The sequence below is a fragment of the Mastigoproctus giganteus genome, chromosome 14 (assembly GCF_048544385.1).
Source record: "Mastigoproctus giganteus isolate SK-2022 chromosome 14, ASM4854438v1, whole genome shotgun sequence".
NCBI classification, from domain to species: domain Eukaryota; kingdom Metazoa; phylum Arthropoda; class Arachnida; order Uropygi; family Thelyphonidae; genus Mastigoproctus; species Mastigoproctus giganteus.
The window spans coordinates 70,686,540-70,705,783 of record NC_143588.1 but is presented as its reverse complement, the minus strand read 5'-3'; the positions used below and the strand labels follow the sequence as shown (position 1 = coordinate 70,705,783).

The following is a 19,244-nucleotide window of genomic DNA, read 5'->3' as shown; positions in this document are numbered from 1 at the left end:
CACGCTTAACTTGCCTGAAGTTGTCTATAAAGACACTTATCATATTCTTCACAGGCATTTTGTTTGTAACGCATCCCACTCTTATTTTTATTTATCACTACCTCACACCACTGACTCAATATCCACCAGGGTTTGTTCAATATCTGGAAAGGATATTATTCAAGTTGTTTTTGACAGGAAGCTTAACATTTCCTTCCTCATCCTCCCCTACCATTCTCTCATGTATATATTTGTTGCCATAATGAAATTCAGCATCCTCTGTCACAGGATGGTACCTGGTGCTATGGCCCATTTACCTCTATTATGTTATCATTCATCAGTGTATCCAATAGTTCCAATTCATTCATTTTTATTTTACTATACTACTGATATTGCTATATACACAAGTTAAATTATACCTTTTCATATTTTTACTATTCTGATGCATTCTGTGTATCTATTTAAGTCGGACCATTTTAGTCACCTGATGACACACACATGCCAGTTTTTCTGGCTCTTTCTACTCAGTTCTCTCAAGTTTCCATACAAGAACCCTTGAAAAGTGTGCAGATGTAACCAGTTTAGACTTCATTTTATTAAAAATTGGTAATTAATGCAATAGAGTATGTAATTAACATAAAGAAGTAACTAACGTATAGGTTTGTGCTATAGCATCATGTTTATACAGGTTTGTGCTATAGCATCATGTTTATACAGGTTTGTGCTATAGCATCATGTTTATACGTAGCTAACTACTAAGTAGTTACAAAATTGGCATCATTTAAGTATATCTCATACTGTGAATGCCTTCACGACAAGCAGTACTATGACAACTCGTGAAGGCATTCATAATATGAGATATACTTAAATGATGCCAATTTTGTAACTACTTAGTAGTTGGCTACGTATAAACATGCTATAGCACAAACCTATACATTAGTTAACTTCTTCGTAACCTGAGGCTATTGTCCTAAACAAATTATGTAATTTTCAATTACTGTACACCATCAGGCATCTCTCATATTGTGGAGTTATACTTTGCAACTAGGTTGTCATCATTACAACACCAGTGGACCTGCCCACCCACTGATGAAAGCCAATAAGCTTTGAATTGGTGCCATCTGGGTGGTGGTATCTGCTGAGAATAAGTAACAGTAGCCTTCTCTGTTAGAGAAGTGTTACTTATTAGAGGTAGTAGTATTTGTTAGAGGTAGTGCAATACCATGGCAACTCATTGTGAAGGCATTTACAATATGAGATATACTTAAATGATGCCAGTTTTGTAACTACTTAGTAGTTGGCTACGTATAAAGATGATGCTATAGCACAAACCTATACATTAGTTAACATCTTTGTAACCTGAGGCTATTGCCCTAAACAAATTACATAATAAAGTAACTCATATAACTTTTATGAATACTTTATTATGTAATAAAGTATTCATATATCTGATTGGAAGCTTGGAATCAGGAAATCTTAAACATCTGAAATTCGGTCCCCTTCAAATGATGCACTTTTTGAAAGCATCTAATTATATAATATGTGTATAATTGTTATTTTATGTTAGTATTTGTAGGGCTAGTTGTGCTGTGTTCAGGAATTAATGCGAAGAATAAATTTTGAAAAAATCTACGAAGACCTTTGGTTGAAACTGGCTAACTGAGATGTAGCCATTATACTGAGGACAATTTAGTTAACAGACTGCAGTTATTTGTAGTCTGTTATGTAATTGTCTCCTTGAGTTTTAATGGAGTTATTTTAAAATTATTCTTTTTATTCACAGTACAGCTAATTCTTAAAACTGATTCTAATTTATATATTTATTTTATTTTGTTATTTTTTAATTTCAGGAACTTCTTTTCCTTTGTGGAATGCTGGCTCAGAAACAAGGCAAAAGACCAGATGAAGTTATGGGTTACTTGAATGAATGCATTGACATTCATTTTACAGCTTTTGAGGTTTGCTGACTGTTTTTTTTTTTATAAATTTCTTTTTTTTTTACATTGGTTCACAGAGCAAATGTCTGCATTTAATAACTGTATCAATGGTTTTCAACATTAAGCAAATCAACAACAAAAAAAAAAAAAAAAAATTGGATCATTAGATATTATTATAAAATGAAATACAGTAATACCATCATCAGATAATATTATAAAATGAAATACAGTAATACCATCATCAGATAATATTATAAAATGAAATACAGTAATACCATCATCAGATAATATTATAAAATGAAATACAGTAATACCATCATCAGATAATATTATAAAATGAAATACAGTAATACCATCATCAGATAATATTATAAAATGAAATCTAGTAATACCATCATCAGATAATATTATAAAATGAAATCTAGTAATACCATCATCAGATAATATTATAAAATGAAATCTAGTAATACCATCATCAGATAATATTATAAAATGAAATATAGTAATACCATCATCAGATAATATTATAAAATGAAATACAGTAATACCATCATCAGATAATATTATAAAATGAAATACAGTAATACCATCATCAGATAATATTATAAAATGAAATACAGTAATACCATCATCAGATAATATTATAAAATGAAATATAGTAATACCATCATCAGATAATATTATAAAATGAAATCTAGTAATACCATCATCAGATAATATTATAAAATGAAATATAGTAATACCATCATCAGATAATGTTATAAAATGAAATATAGTAATACCATCATCAGATAATATTATAAAATGAGATGAGGGGAAAAAAATAGAAACATGATCTTTATAGCTATTTTTCCTGCAAAATAAAATGAAAGATGAGAATGTTTATTCACCCATTATAGTACTTTTTTCATATTGTTTTTGTACAAGAGAACAGTTAATTTTACAAAATGGATTATTGACTGCTATTATTGAGATTGTGTGAAGAAGTTATGCACACAATCTCAATAATAGCAGTCAATAATCCAGTTTGCAAAATTAAGTGTATTCCTATATACTATTTTAAAAAAAATAGTATATAAGAATCTCTTGCCACCCGTAAGGGATGTGTTCCTAAAAAGTACTGCATTTGGCAAACTGCAGTTGGTAAGATTGAACTCGTATAGAAGATAGGGAATTAGGAGAAAAACAATTATTATGCCTATAAAAAAAAAAAAAAAAAAAAAAAAAAAGCATAGTTTTTTTTATTTTTCTTTTATACAACATAAAAATGATGATCAGATTAACAATACAATAAGAAAAACAAGATAACAACAAGATGATGGAACCAGATATATATATATATATATATTTGAATAATAGCTTTAAAAGTTAGAATGAAATGAAATAAGAAAATAAATAAATAAATATAAAGCTATCATTAGAGGCAGCAAAATGCACATCATCCACATGATGCCCAGTACATAATCGATAATTAATATAAAAAAATAAAAATAAAATTAATACATACGCCAGTAGCATGGCTAAAACTGTAGAGTGAAAAATTAACATAAAATTAAATCAACAGGGAAGGGAAAAGTAATGGTAACAAGACTGAATCTGTAGCCGAAAGTCTCCAAATAATTTAGAAGTTTAATTAAACCCAATTAATATTAAATCCATTTTAAATTTTAAATATAAAGCCAATTATGTAATAATTTATCACCCCCCCCCCCTTGTTAGGTACCTGTTCCAAGAGACGTGAAATATCACCAAAACGGGACTAAAATGAACTACTAAAATAAAACAAAGTAACAAAATAATAGACTGACCATTATTCCCCATATCGACAGAGGACCACGAGGCCAATAATGGTCATGGAATCACTGCATTTCAATTGCTAGACAAATCATTGCAAAGGCGAACCGATCGAAGGATCGAACCACCCCTTCATCCCCCGATTGATCTACAAATGCAGAGATTTGCATAGCGGTGGTCCTTATGCAGTGAGAAATAAACTATAGAACAGACCAGAGCCACACCACCGACATAATGTAAGCCTAACCAGCTTATATAGACCGAAAAAAGAAAATAAAATAAAGATGGCGGTATAGGCGCAGCTTTAGCACGTAAAACCAACTACTACCACCTGATTTATATTTGAATAATACCTTTAAAAGTTAGAATGAAATGAAATAAGAAAATAAATAAATAAATATAAAGCTATCATTAGACGCAGCAAAATGCACATCGTCCACATGATGCCCAGTACATAATCGATTGTAATCGATCTGTTCACCTTTGCGACGATTTGTCTAGCGATTGAAATGCAGTGATTCCATGACCATTATTGGCCTGGTAGTCCTCTGTTGATATGGGGCATAATGGTCAGTCTATTATTTTGTTACTTTGTTTTATTTTAGTAGTTCATTTTAGTCCCGTTTTGGTGATATTTCATGTCTCTTGGAACTGGTACCCTACAAGGGGGGGTTGCTGCTAAATTATTACTTAATTGGCTTTATATTTTAAATTTAAAATGGATTTAATATTAATTGGGTTTAATTGAACTTCTAAATTATTTGGAGACTTTTGGCTACAGATTCAGTCTTGCTACCTTTACTTTTCCCTTCCCCGTTGATTTAATTTTATGTTAATTTTTCGCTCTACAATTTTAGCCATGCTACTGGCATATGTATTAATTTGATTTTTATTTTTTTATATTAATTATTGATTATGTACTGGGAATCATGTGGAGGATGTACATTTTTGTTATTTTATTATTTTTATGTTAATCTTAATCTTATTTAATTTCAGGTAATCTGCTTTTACTTTGCAGGCATTCTCAATTTATTCTATTGTAAGTACACTTGACAGGTCAGCAACCCTACACAATACACTGATCAAATACATTTATCTATATATATATTAATTTTTAGCACTTATTGAATTTAGAATTATAATAAAGGCTAAAATAAATGTTAATATACATTAATATATAACAAACATGTAAACTTAATAAAGATACTTAATAAAAACATATGTCAAACAGGTAAACTTTTAAAGCATTTCAAAAACAAGGCCAAAATATGTCCAGGGAAAACATAAACATTAGTTAGAAAGAGGAAAATTTACAGGGAGGCAGGGACACATCCATGTATGATGTTGCATATATCAGGGGTCACCAATTGGCAGACCACACCTAGACCTTGAGTAATCTGAACGTAAGTCAATAATTTGCACATAAAGTAATTATTTTAGTTGTGCATTTTTGTAAGTTCCCTTAATTTGACGTGGGACTTGAAAAATTCATCATATGTTCCATGGAATGCACCTTTCTTTCTGTTCTAAAATAAAAGGAAATAAAAATATGTTACCATAATATTACTTGATGTTTTATTAATTTCATTCAAAAAAAGGATCTGGAGTGCAAAGGAAATTTATTGGTGACCCTTGATATATGTGATACCAAGGAGTACATCATTTAGAGCAGGGGTCCCCAAACTATGGTCTGTGGGCCGGATCTGGCCCACGCAAGAATTTTATCTGGCCCGTGGATATTTCACTTAGATCATAAAATTTAATGTTTATATTACATCACAATAAAATTTATGAAAAACACATTTTGCAGATTATTTTAGCATTCATTGGTTGATTAATAGTGTTGACTCCTCTGTGTCGTCAGCTTAGTGTTAGATATTAATTCTGTTTCCACTCAAAGCTATTCTTTGAAACACTGTTAAGATAATCCTTTAATCCTGACCCTGTCATTAAATAGCATTAGTCGTTAGAGACAGCAATTATGGATTTCCTAATCCCTTATCTTTGCTTGGGTGACTATTGCATCCCTCCACAGAGACCTGACCCTTTCGTAGTGGGGGTTACTTTCTGCTTATTTTTCTTTAGTACTAAGTTAGCAGTTCACTTGTTAAGTTCTAAGTTGAACATTTTGTTAGAATCTTGTATATATGTTTCGTTTAATAAACCACTAAGAGAAAATACAGAAGTGTTCTATTGATTGAATGCTTTGCGAGCGCAACCAACTTTGGTAGCCTTAACAAATAGTTTTATGAAAATCTGGGTGAAAACAACAAGTTCGTGTCATGTTTTGTAGTCAGGAAAGTAGGTACTGTTTTTATCTGATGTTACATTTGTGGTAGTAATTAAAATCGCATTCCCTGTCATGAAAATCAGTGGAAACAATTTGCTAAAAATCAACTGTCTAAATTTTTTTGTAATAAACCTTAAAAATTATTTCAAATTTGTAAATAAATTTATGTTAAAATATTTCCTAAAATTTTAAGAGACATCAGTGCTTACTTCAAAATTTAAAAGTACTTTTTTTTTATTCCAGTGACCCCATAAAAATCATGAAGTTGATGTCAAAAAAAGAAAAGTTGATGCTGAGTGTTGCATTTTTAATGAGTGGTGGCCAATTAATTACTTTTTTGCACTGATTAAGCATTTTATTTGCAATGATACCTTGTCAGTGTTCAAGGAATATAATTTGAAATGTCACTACACCACAAAACTTGCCTCAAATTATGATAAATTTCAAGGGCTTTGCAGCAGAAGAAACTCCAAGAACTAACCCAAACTTTTCAGTCAACAACAGAAGATTTACTCATCAAAATTTATCTACAGTTAGAGCTAGTTTTTGGGCCTCCCAAATAATTGCTGAAGAAGGAAGGGCCTTTACGGATGGAGAATTTGTAAAACAAATATGTTTGGCAATTGCAGAAGTATGTCCTGAGAAAGTAAAGAATTTTGTGTCTAAGTTTATCTTCATCAACTGTAACAAGAAGAATTGAAGATTTAGGAGCCAATGTTCAAAATCAACTCGTAGAAAAAATTCATGAATTCACACATTATTCAATAGCAGTTAATAAGAGTGAAGGTACAAGCCATACAGCTCAATTACTAATTTATATCCGAGGTGTAAATCAAAGTTTTGAAATAACTGAAGAACTAGTTGCATTAAAAAACTTGAAAGAATACAACAGGTGAAAATATATTTTTGAGTGTGTCAGAAGCAGTTGAAGGCCTCAAATTGAATTGGGATTTGCTATCAGCGGTTATGATGGATGGTGCTAAAAATATGGTCAATACTAAAATTGGGTTCATGGGTCAGCTTCATAAATAATCTTCAGTAAAAATATTAAAAAACCATTGCAATTTCATTGCAATGGTTTTTTCACCTGCATTCACCAGCAGTCTTTATGTGGAAAATTTTTGGGCATTCAATCATGTCAACTGTAATACAACTGTAAATTTTATTCGCAAGACTGGTCTGAATCATCGGCAATTCAAAAATTTTCTTGAAACAATTGAGGCTGAACATGCTGATTTGTTGTACAACACTGAAGTACGATGGTTGAGTCGCAGTAACATGTTGAAGCATTTTTTGAACTTAGGATCAAAATAGATCTATTTATGAACAAAAAATTTAAACTGTTCCGGAACTGTCAAGTCTCAAATGGTTGTGGAATCTTGCCTTTTTAACAAATATATGTGAACAGTTGAATTTTCTTAATATGAAACTAAAAAGATGAGACAAACTTTTCAATGAATTATATATATTATAATGTCAAAGCATTTGAAACAAAACTGGAGTTATTTAAAAGTCAACTACTTCGGAATAATTTTTCACATTTTCCATGTCGCGATAATTTATCTAAAAATATGCCTAGTTGTGAAATTTTTTTTCAAAATTTTACTTTGTTGCAGGAAAATTTTACAGATAGATTTTCCTGTTTTAAAAATAATTGAAAGGTGTTTGAACTTTTACGAAATCCATTTGATGTACCCGTCAGCGACGTTGATGAGAAATTACAATTGGAGTTGGTAGATCTTCAGGCTAATGATGCACTGAAGACAATATTTAAAAATCTAATTTAATTTTATTCAACTGGATTCAATTGGATATTCTGAGTCGGATTATCCAAAATTTAAAAATATTTCAAGAAAGACTTACGTACACATGATATACACGTGAATTACGTACATGTGACGATCATCATGTGTACGTAATTCTGCTTTACCAGCACCAGACTCGTGATACATGATCATGCCCAGCTGACTATCGATATATACTGAAGTACACCATTTACACACTAGCTGATGAAGAGGCACTTCGCTTCGAAAGCTACTATCTATGTATTTTAACGCTTTTATTATATATATTTTAACTCTTTTATCTTGTTGTATTTTAATGCTTTTATCTTATTTTATTTCTGTTTTATCTTATGTATATATCATTTTTATTTTAATAAATTTATTTTAACCAGTTAGTCGGTTGTCGCAAGAAACTTTGATGATATAATGCAACCCAACACACAAGGTCTGTTTTTTTAATTTCAAGAAAGGTTGCATCAATTTTTGAAGTCCATATATATGTGAGCAGACCTTTTCAAAAATGAAATATGTAAAATCAAAAATATGATCACGTCTAACTGATCTGCATTTACGACTTTTTAAGAATTGGAACTAGTACTTTAAAACCCGATAGAGTGTGAGACAGTCACACTCTACAACCACCATTAATCGCATTAATTATACTTTTGTTGTTTTACTAACTATTTTTGGGATTAGTACAATAAATAAGTAATAATTAAAATTTGATATAAAAAAACTGGTATAATTTATATTACATATCCTTCGATTTATTTTTGAATCTGTAGATAACATAGATATAAAATTTATTTCTCTGCATAAATAGTTTTCAATGATTTGTAATTTTCTCTGGCCTGCCAAATATTCCAAAAATTCATATGTGACCCACTTCTCTAAAAGTTTGGGGACCCCTGATTTAGAGGATACAACATAAACGACTTCATTCCCTCTATTCCCTCATGATATAGAAAGGCAGATTTCTCGAGGATCCAGTGGTACAGTTAGGCTAGAGTTCCAAAAATTGTGGGAGACACTGCCTGCAATCTTATTTTTAGGGCATCTAAAAAAATGTGTTCCGGGATCCCAGACTACCTAAAGGTGGCACTATCCACTCATGTGATCCACAGAGCAATTAGTTATTTTATATTATTTAAGGAGACCAGACCAAACTGCATATATGTTAAAAAAAAAAAGAAAAAAGAAAAAGTGGATTGTAAAAGTTTAGTATACAAATATAAAACTGCGTTATCTCAAATCTATAGCTAGCAAACCTCTTATTGGGGAGAAATTTTTGTAATTCCTGTAATTTTTGAAAATTTTAAAATTTTAATATGCTTGGGAATGCTTACTTTTTCTTCAGTTTTCATATAGTATTAAGATGCTAAGCAAGATGGTTTGTCTCTATATTCTGGACAATAATACAATTGCATGAATAAAATTATAACAAGTATTTTGAGTATATAAAAATCATAGTATTAGGTCATAATGTGGTACGATATTACAAAGTAATTAAATATTTGCACTACGTACATACATAATTATGGTGATTGGTGATAACCTCAGTTCCAGTAAAGTGAAGGTTAATAGGCAAGATATCGAAGAAGTTGATGAATTTGATTACTTAGGTCAAGAATAAATAAAAATAGTTACTGCGCAAACGATGTAAAGAGATGACAGGCAATTGCTAAAATGTTGGTTGCTGATCTGATAAAATTATGGAGAGATCATGATCTGCCCCTAAAGACGAAGCTGAGAATCATTGATTCGTTAATTTTTCCAGTTACCACTTATGGATGTGAATGATGGAATCTGAAAAGAGTTGACAGGAAGAAAATTGAGGCATTTGAAATGTGGTGTTACAGGAGAATACTGCGTATTTCTTACTTGGATCGAAAAACAAATGAGTGGGTATTGAATAAAATTGGCAGGCCTAAAATTCTTCTTAGTATCAACAAAAGAAAACTCAAGTTTTTTGGTCGTATAGTAAGAAGGGAAAACTTTCTGTTGAAGAATATAATGGAAGGAAAAACCGAGGGGAAGAGGTGCAGAGGAAGACCTGCAACTAGGTGGAAGGATGGGATCACTGAACTTCTGGGCATGACACTTTGCGATGCTGTTCATATAGCACACGATCGATGCAGTTGAAGGAATTTGTTGGTGGCCACAACAGCTCCTCAGGGAGCTATGTGACTGGAAGAAGAAGACATACATACCAATATACCAGCATTGTTATCAACATTGCAACACATTTTCATATTAAATGTTTAACTTGTCAGCATGAATGTCAAAGATTTAGGTTTCATAAAGCAGGTAGTTAAAATGACCTGAAAATCCAATCTCATAGGGTGACCATGTGATCTTTTTTTTTTTTTTTTTTTTTTTGTCCATGGTGCTAGTGGTGGTGGGGAGAGAGAGACAGAACTAAACATACTAGAGTCATTTTGATCTTGGTACATTTAGTTTTCACAAAGTTTAGGTTCACATGACCTCTGAAGGGTTAAATGCTGAACTTATCACATACATCAGTAGTAATAATAAATATTTTAATTTAATAACACCCAAAATAATGATATAATTGTTTTACAGGGTTTACCTCTTGGAATTCAGCATCTATTATTACTGAACCCAGACTTCCTGATTCTTGTTGTGAAGCTGTACATGCATTATGTTCCTGATCAGGTAATTATTTTTATTATTTTTTTAAATTTAAAAGTTGCTTTATGGTTAAATTGTTTTCTCTCCTTCCTATAAACATTTAAATCAGAAAGCTAAGAAACGTTTCTCTAGTAATCATTATCACTAGCCATTGTTAATCCAGTACTGGATGAACAATTTTTTTTATGATTCTCATTTCATTCCTAAGAAGCAACAAACCTTACCTCATCACATCATTGTTTTTTGTTTGCTACACTACCATTTAATGTGGTGTGGCGGAAATAACACAGCTATTCGTGTACACTGTGGTAACAAAAATGTATGTTCATCAATTTTTAGGCACATTTGCAAATGCATAAGCACTTGTTAGTTTTGGTGTATCTGTCTATCCACATGTAAAAATGCTACCCCCAGTGAATAGAGTTTCGTGAAATTTTATATTTGACTCTTAGAAACATTCACCAAGAAATTGGCGCCTCCGTAGCCAGGTGGGCAGGAGCGGCAGTGCGTAGCACATGCTTCTTGATTAGACCGGGGTTCGAGCCTGTGACCACCAAATACGGAGGATGCGGAAAGGTTGGAATGACCACCACATATCCCCGGACTAATATGGCCTTAGTTGCTAATGCTCCTAAAAACCAAATAGCAACAATAGCACCAAGAAATTTGTGAAATTTTGTTAAAATTACACAAATAGAAATCCGTATATTGGGTTGTTTATTTATTGTATATTTTTAAATCATATCTGAGGTTATATTCAATTGATTTTCATTAAATTTCATGACACATTTATTTAATCATTTGAAATTTTATTAAAATTGGACAAATTGAAATCCTACGGATTTTTTAAATTCATATAATGAGTTATTTACACTGATGAGCCAAAACATTATGACCACCTACCTAATATGATCTTGGTCCTCCACGTGCAGCCAAAACAGCTTGTACCTAGTGAGGCATGGATGCTACAAGATTTCTAAATGTGTCTTGTGGTATCTGGTACTAACATGTAACCAGCAGATCATTTAACCCCTGTAAGGTCCATGGTTGAGATGCCACAGATCGGAATTGCTGTTCCAACACAAATGTTCCAACACAAACCACAGATGCTCAATGGGATTGATGTCTGGGGAATTTGGAGGCCAGGGCAATGGTCCTTCAGATTGTTGCAGACATTCTCTCAGATATGCCAGACAAGCTGTACTTGTTAGCTGGGAATCTAAAACGCTGATGGAACTGATACTCGGGTGACACTCAAGTCAAGTGGACCCAATTTTTGTGAAGTTCAGATGGTCTGTGACAGCCAAATCCTCTGCTTGCACCTTCATGATGGCGGAACGGTTATTAATCCTGGGTATAACCCTCCATGTGCAAGCACACTGTGGGTGGCCACCCAGGTGTGAACCAATGGAAGCAGGGGTTGAGGTGTGCCACCCAAATCACATGGAGGAATGCCACCCCTCTGTGTTACCAGGCAATACTAGGTGGTAGATGACTCTCATCAACCGGTGAAATACCACCACTTTGCTTATTGGAAGCTTGAAGTGGTGGAACCCATGGTTAGTCTCCAGAGCTAAGTTCCGATCAATCCTTCCCATCTCTTCCATCATGCAGTATGACTGATGACTTTTGAGGTTATGATGGACATTACGGCAAGATCCAATCTTCCTTACATTTCGGGGGTACAGCTCTAAAACGGTGTTTGCAGGTCGGCCGCTAGTTAGTACACCGGACCAAACCTATTGGTAACTCACCAGGAGACTTCTGGATCAGTTAGTGTATAATTTTGCTACCTCTACTTTGCCAGATAGTGACTGGAGGGAGTCCAAGTAGTGTGTAAGCTGGGGGGCATTGTGGAGGCCATATTATGTCAAGTATCTGGGTATATTCTTACCACATGTACGCCATATCCAAAAATTTCATTACTTCATACAGCATGCCCCCTCCCCACTTTTTATTACTATTGAATACACCATGAATTGTCAAACTAATAGAGTAAGCTTATCTGCAAAAAGATCTAAACCTCTCAAACATTTCCTAGTTCATTTCACAAATATATACATGGTCTCAGTTCTAATCTCAACGATGTCCATTTCCACTTGCAGTCTGCCAAACCCCATGTACTTTTTCTGAGAGAATCTCAGTTATTGGTTGATTCAAGTACTGCTCATCTTAGTTGCCCAAATTATTAGCTGTATAATTCTTTTCGCCTCAAATGTGGTACTTGTGCATATGTCCATTCTGATATTCCCTGTCAGAGACTTAGTAATTTGGAATCACCTCTTTTCAGTCTTCTCTGGCTTAAAATCTCTCTACCTCAGTCTGTCAAATTCATCTGTTGTGTCTATTGTTCTCCCAACTCCACTAATCACTTGGAGCTCTTCGACTTACCCTCTTTGCAACCTGACTTTCTTCAGTCCAACTTTCCTAGCAGTGAGGTAATTTTCCTTGGTGATTTTAAAATTCACAACTCCAGCTGGCTTCCATTCTCTAGTCACACCGACCCAGCTGATCGAGATGCTGAGGCTTTTGCAATTACTGATGACCTTGCACAGATTGTTCATTAGCCTACAAGAATACCAGACAATCCTAACCATACAGCCAACACGCTTGATCTTTTTCTCACAAACAACCCTTCTAAGTACATGGTCGAAGTGAGTGGTCCTTTAGGTACCTCAGATCACAACTTGGTGATTGTCTTTTCTCCAATGGAACCTTTATCTCATGGCTATTCCCAACCTCGTGTTGTTTGGCATTACAAGAATGCAAAATGGGATGACCTGCAAGACTTCTTTTCTTCTTTTCCTTGGTCGGATTACTGTTTCAAAACTTCTGATGTCAACGATTGCTCAGATCGTGTCAGTGAAATTATTCCTGCAGGAATGGAATCCTTTATCCCATACTCCACTTAAAAATCTTGTCCTTTAAATAAACCTTGGTTTTCCAATAAATGTGCTAAGGCTGTTCAAGAGAAGAACATTGCATATTGTAATTCGCTTGTTTCCAATTCTTCAGGTTAATTTTCTGCCTACACCAAAGCTCACAACAATTGTAAAGCAGTTATTAATCAGTCTAAACTAGATTTTGAACAGGCTAAGAGTAGAAATCTTGCTTCTTGTCCTAATGGTAGCTGAGCATTCTGGTCTCTTACCGAAGCTATTGGCCGCAACTTTTGTCCACCTCTGTCAAAACCAGATGGTTCTGTTGTCACTTCAGCCAAGAATAAAGCTGACCTACTAGTATCCCATTTTCTTCCAACTCATGTATTAATGAACTTGGTAAAACACCTCCCAACATGCTTCATTCAATACCTCCTATGGTCTTCTGTGAGAAGGATTTGGATGAAACTTAATGCTCAGAAAGCTCCAGGTCCTAATGATATTTCTCCACTTGTTCTCAAAACTGTGCTCCTGAACTTACTCCTGTTCTTTGCCGCCTTTTTTAACTTTCTTATTCCAATTGTGCTTTTCCTTCTGCTTCCAAAATTTGCTCGTATCCAGCCAGTTCCTAAAAAGGGTGACAAATCCCTCCCATCGAAATTACTTCTCTTTCTAAAGTAATGGAGAAATCAATTAACCGCCAACTCTTAAACTACCTAGAAACCTTCCATCTGATCAGTGATCGCCGGTATGGATTCCATCAGTGTCGATCCACTGGTGATATTCTGGCTTATGTTACCCATTTATGGAAAAGTTCAGTGAAACATAAGCAGTTGCTCTTGACATCTCAAAGGCTTTCAATAGTATTTGGGCATAAAGGTCTTCTAAACAAGCTTCTATCTTATGGTGTGCCAACTGTTTTTTGTAAGTGGTTATCCAGTTTTCTCTCTGATTGCTCACTGAGGGTGTCAACACCTGCTCAGATTGTGTCAGTGAAATTATTCTTGTAGGATTGGAATCCTTTATTCCACACTCCACTTTAAAATCTCATCCTTTATCCAAACCTTTGGAAAACCAAGGTTTACACCGTAATTGGCTTGTTTCCAATTCTTCAGTTTCATTTTTTGCCTACACCAAAGCACGCAACAATTGTAAAACAGTTATTAATCAGTCCAAACTGAAGTAATTTCTAAAGTAATTGGCAGCTATTTTTGCCCATCTCTGCTCCCACCTCTGTCAAAACCAGATGGTTCAGTTGTCACTTCAGCTAAGGATAAAGCAGACCTGCTAGCAGCCCATTTTTCTTTCAACTCATGTATTAATGATCTTGGTAAAGCACCTCCCACCATTCCCAACACACTCCATTCAATGCCTCCTGTGGTCTTCCGTCAAAAGGATGTCAGAAGGATTTTGACAAAACTTGATGCTCAGAAACCTCCAGGTCCTGATGGTATTTCTCAAAACATGTGCTCCTGAATTTACTAGTGTTCTTTGCCGCCTTTTTTCACTTTCTTATTCCAAAGATGTTTTTTCTTCTGCTTGGAAATTTGCTCATATCCAGCCAGTTCTTAAAAAGGGTGACAAATCCCTCTCATCTAATTATTGTCCCATTGCAATTACTTCTACTCTTTCTAAAGTACTGGAGAAATCAATTAACCACCAACTCTTAAACTACCTAGAAACCTTCCTTCTGATCAACGATCGCTAGTATGGATTCTGTCAGTGTCATTCCACTGGTGAAATTCTGGCTTATGTTACCAATTTATAGGTAAATTCAATGGAAAGTTTGGTGAAACACAAGTAGTTGGTCTTGACATCTCAAAGGCTTTTGATTTTATTTGGCATAAAGGTCTTCTAAACAATCTTCCATCTTATGGTTTGCCAACTGTTTTTTGTAATTGGTTATCCAGTTTTCTCTCTGATCACTTACTGAAGGTGATGGTAGATGGCTCTCTGTCTTCTAACTTCTCCACTAATGCTGGTGTTCCCCAAGATTCAGTAATTTTCCCCAATCTTTTCCTCTTGTATATTAATGACCTTCTTCCATTGACTGGAAATCCTATCGATAGTTTTGCCAATGATAGCACATTGCATTCCACTTTCCAGTTTGAGAAACCTTGCCCTGCTCAATCAGCTTCAACTTCTTGAATATATGCTACCAATTCCTTAAATGCTGATCTCCAGGTAATTCTTCAGTGGGGCAAAGACATCTTAGTTGATTTCAATCCTTCTAAAACTCAGTCTTGTCTTATATCTCGTAAAAAGGATTCTTCAGCTCGTATGCTTATCTTTGGTGACACTCCAATTTCTAGGCAATATGATATATCTCTTTTGGGGATTACCCTGACTTCTAATCTCACTTGGCACAAGCACATTGCAAATATTGCTTCCTCTGCATCTAAAAAACTTGGTTTTCTCTTTTTCTCTCGGCGTTACTTTTCTTCCAAACAGCTGTTCACTGTATACAAATCTCAAATTTGTATGAAACATTGTTCCCACATCTGGCGGCGGTGCTCCCAATGCATTTCTCTCAGGCTTCTAGATTCCATTTAAAAGAGGGCAGTTGGGTTAATTAATTTAATTACCTCATCTCTAACAGTTTCTTCACTCTGTCTCATAGACATTCAGTTTCTGTTGCATGCCTTTTCTATAGATCCTTCAATGGGCACTGTTCTTCTGAATTGGCTTCTATAATTCCCACTTTCTCTTTCTTTTAAAACAGTCTGAACACTTGCTGCCACCAGCCAACATCCATTTACTGTCCAATTTCAAACTAACAGAACCAACTTTTCATGTTCCTTGTTTATTCATTCAACTGCCGTTTTCTGGAACAACCTTCCTTCATATGTATTTCCAGAAAATTGCAGTCTTCAGAAGTTCAAGTATAAAGTCAACAAGTACCTTCTTTCATCTTCTCAACCACCAACCCAAGCACGGTACTAAGTACTATAGGTTCTAATACCTCTCGTGTTTGGGGTTTTCATAAAAAAAAAACAAAAAAAACCTAGAAGTCTTCTTCATGTTCCATGAACCAGTTTCGAACAATCCAGGCGGTGTGGCATGGCACATTATCCTGCAGAAACATGGCACCACCAGGGGGAAGGCCGTTGCTATGAAAGGGTGTCAGCAATGATATTTAGGTAGGTGGTAGATGTCAGAGTGCCCGGCACATGGATGACTGGAACCAGGGTATCCCAGCAGAACATCACCCAAAGCATGACACTGCTGCCACTGGCTTGTTTTCGTCTCATGGTGCTTCCAGGCACCATCAGTCTCCCAGGTAAACGACGCACACGTACTTTGCCGTCCACATGGTGCAACAGGAAACGATTCATCAGACCAGATGACCTTCTTCCAATCACTCAAGGTCCAGTTTTGATGCTTGCATGCCTATTGTAGGCACTGTCACCAGTGAACCGTGGTTAGCATGGGCACATGGAGTGGCCTGTGGCTACACATCCCCATTTTCAGTCTTGTCTTCGGTTCGATGTCCTGTGTGTTGTGACACATTACTCCCATTACCAACATTCCAATTACTGGCGAGTTGTGCCACAGTTGGCCCTTCTGTTGCCACGTACCCGGATGGTACGTGGCAACAGAAGGTACCACATAACACTGATTAACGGAGCTCATTATCAGGTGTTTTTTATGCCTTGTCTGACCTTCGCACGCTCTCTAGTTCACCTGCAGTTGCTTCGATTTGCATAACGACTTAGCATTAGCAGAGGCATATGATGCAAGAAAGCAAGCTTATGCAGCATCAGCCAAAAAAAAAAAAAAAAAACCCCCACTTCCACTTCACCCCTTCGTTCATTCGAAATACCTGTCCAGCTGAGCCTTGAATTTGTTTAGGCTGTCAACTTCCACAACAAGGGATGGAAGTCTGTTCCACCAACCAAACTACCCGCTGGCTAAAGGCAAATTTCCACACATCTATCCTACATCTGTCTTTCCTCAATCTGAATTTATGCCCTCTCAGGTGATTATTCTGAGCAAGAGGAAGAATCCCATCAGCATTGAGCATGCTCAAACCATTCAAGGCTTTACACACCTCTGTCAGATCACCGCGCCAGTACCTAGTCTCCAGACACTGTAATTTGCAAAACTTAAGCCTTTCTTCATAAGAGCAACCCTTTGTTCCATTCACTAATCTTGTTGCCCTTCTCTGTACTCGTTCCAGCAGCTCTACACCCTTCTTAAAATGAGGCCTCCAGACCTGTATACAGTACTCAAGGTGTGGCCTGACCATTACCTTATACAAGGGGATAATCATCTCCTTATCCCTGCTAGAAAAATTCCTGTATATCATTGACAAGACACCATGAGCTACTCTTGCAGCCTGTCTGCATTGCTCAGAGAACTTCATATCTGCCTGCACTGCTCAGAGAACTTCATATCTGCCTGCACAATTACCCCCAGGTCCTTTTCATTCTCTACCACTGTCAGTGTAGTACCACAGAGTTAATACATTGCTCTGCGGTTGCTGTTTCCCATATGTAGTACTTTACATTTGTCAATGTTAAACTTCATTTGCCACCTCTCAGCCCATCTGCTCAACCTTTCCAGATCCTGTTGCAGCAGCATAGCATCAGTAGTGTCCTTAACAACCCTGCCAACCTTTGTATCGTCTGCAAACTTGGACATTAAGCTTGATATACCATCATCTATATCATTTATAAATACAGAAAACAATAATTACCACTAATAAACAATAATTCCATTGGTTACCACTCTCTGTCTTCTCCCCCTCAATCACCCTTTTATCCAGACTTGCTGGTCAATTTGGCTCATCGGTGTATTTACTTATTTATTTTTAATGTAACTTAGGTTATAGTCACTAGATTTTAATTAAATTTTCTAATACATCTATTTAATGAAAAAATATAGATATAAATATATCATATAAAATATCTATTTAATGAAAAAATATAGATATAAATATATCATATAAAATATCTATTTAATGAAAAAATATAAAACATATATAAATATATCATATATTTATATATATTTTATAAACATATTAGCATTAGCATTAGCATTAGTAGAGGCATACGATGCAAGAAAGCAAGCTTATTCAGCATCAGCCCGAAAAAAAAAAAAAAAAAAAAAAAACCCTCTCCCATTTCACCCCTCCGTTCGTTCGAAATACCTGTCCAGTTGAGCTTTAAATTTGTTTAGGCTATCAACTTCAACAACAAGTGATGGAAGTCGGTTCCACCAACCAACCACCCGCTGGCCAAAGGCAAATTTCCGCACATCTATCCGACATCCGTCCTTCCTCAATTTGAATTTATGCCCTCTGAGGTGATTATTCTGAGAAAGATGAAGAATCCCATTGGCATTGAGCATGCTCAAACCATTCAAGGCCTTATACACCTCTATCAGATCACCTCGCCGGTGCCTAGTCTCCAGACTCTGTAATTTGCAAAACTTAAGCCTTTCTTCGTAAGAGCAACCCTTTGTTCCATTTACTAATCTTGTTGCCCTTCTCTGTACCCGTTCCAGCAGCTCTACATCCTTCTTGAAATGAGGCCTCCAGACCTGTATACAGTACTCAAGATGTGGCCTAACCATTGCCTTATACAAGGGAATAATCACCTCCTTATCCCTGCTAGAAAAATTCCTGTATATCATTGACAAGACACCATGAGCTACTCTTGCAGCTCGTCTGCACTGCTCAGAGAACTTCATATCTCCCTGCACAATTACCCCCAGGTCCTTTTCATTCTCCACCACTGTCAGTGTGGTACCGCAGAGTTGATACGTTGCTCTGGGGTTACTGTTTCCCATATGCAGTACTTTACATTTGTCAATGTTAAACTTCATTTGCCACCTCTCAGCCCATCTGTTCAACCTTTCCAGATCCTGTTGCAGCAGCATAGCGTCAGTAGTGTCCTTGACGACCCTGCCAACCTTTGTATCATCT

General features: G+C 35.3%; 1 protein-coding gene across 2 annotated transcripts in view; it reads left to right on the top strand.

The window, feature by feature from the left end:
* The window catches only part of LOC150075219 (tetratricopeptide repeat protein 21B-like), a 272,286-nt gene that overhangs the window by 58,257 nt on the left and 194,785 nt on the right, over window positions 1-19,244 (top strand). For both annotated transcript variants that reach the window (XM_090389257.1, XM_090389256.1), the window contains exons 12-13: window positions 1,830-1,937; window positions 10,368-10,460. In XM_090389257.1, coding sequence (XP_090245383.1) covers window positions 1,830-1,937; window positions 10,368-10,460 — 201 coding nt within the window. The remainder of the gene's footprint in view (window positions 1-1,829; window positions 1,938-10,367; window positions 10,461-19,244) is intronic.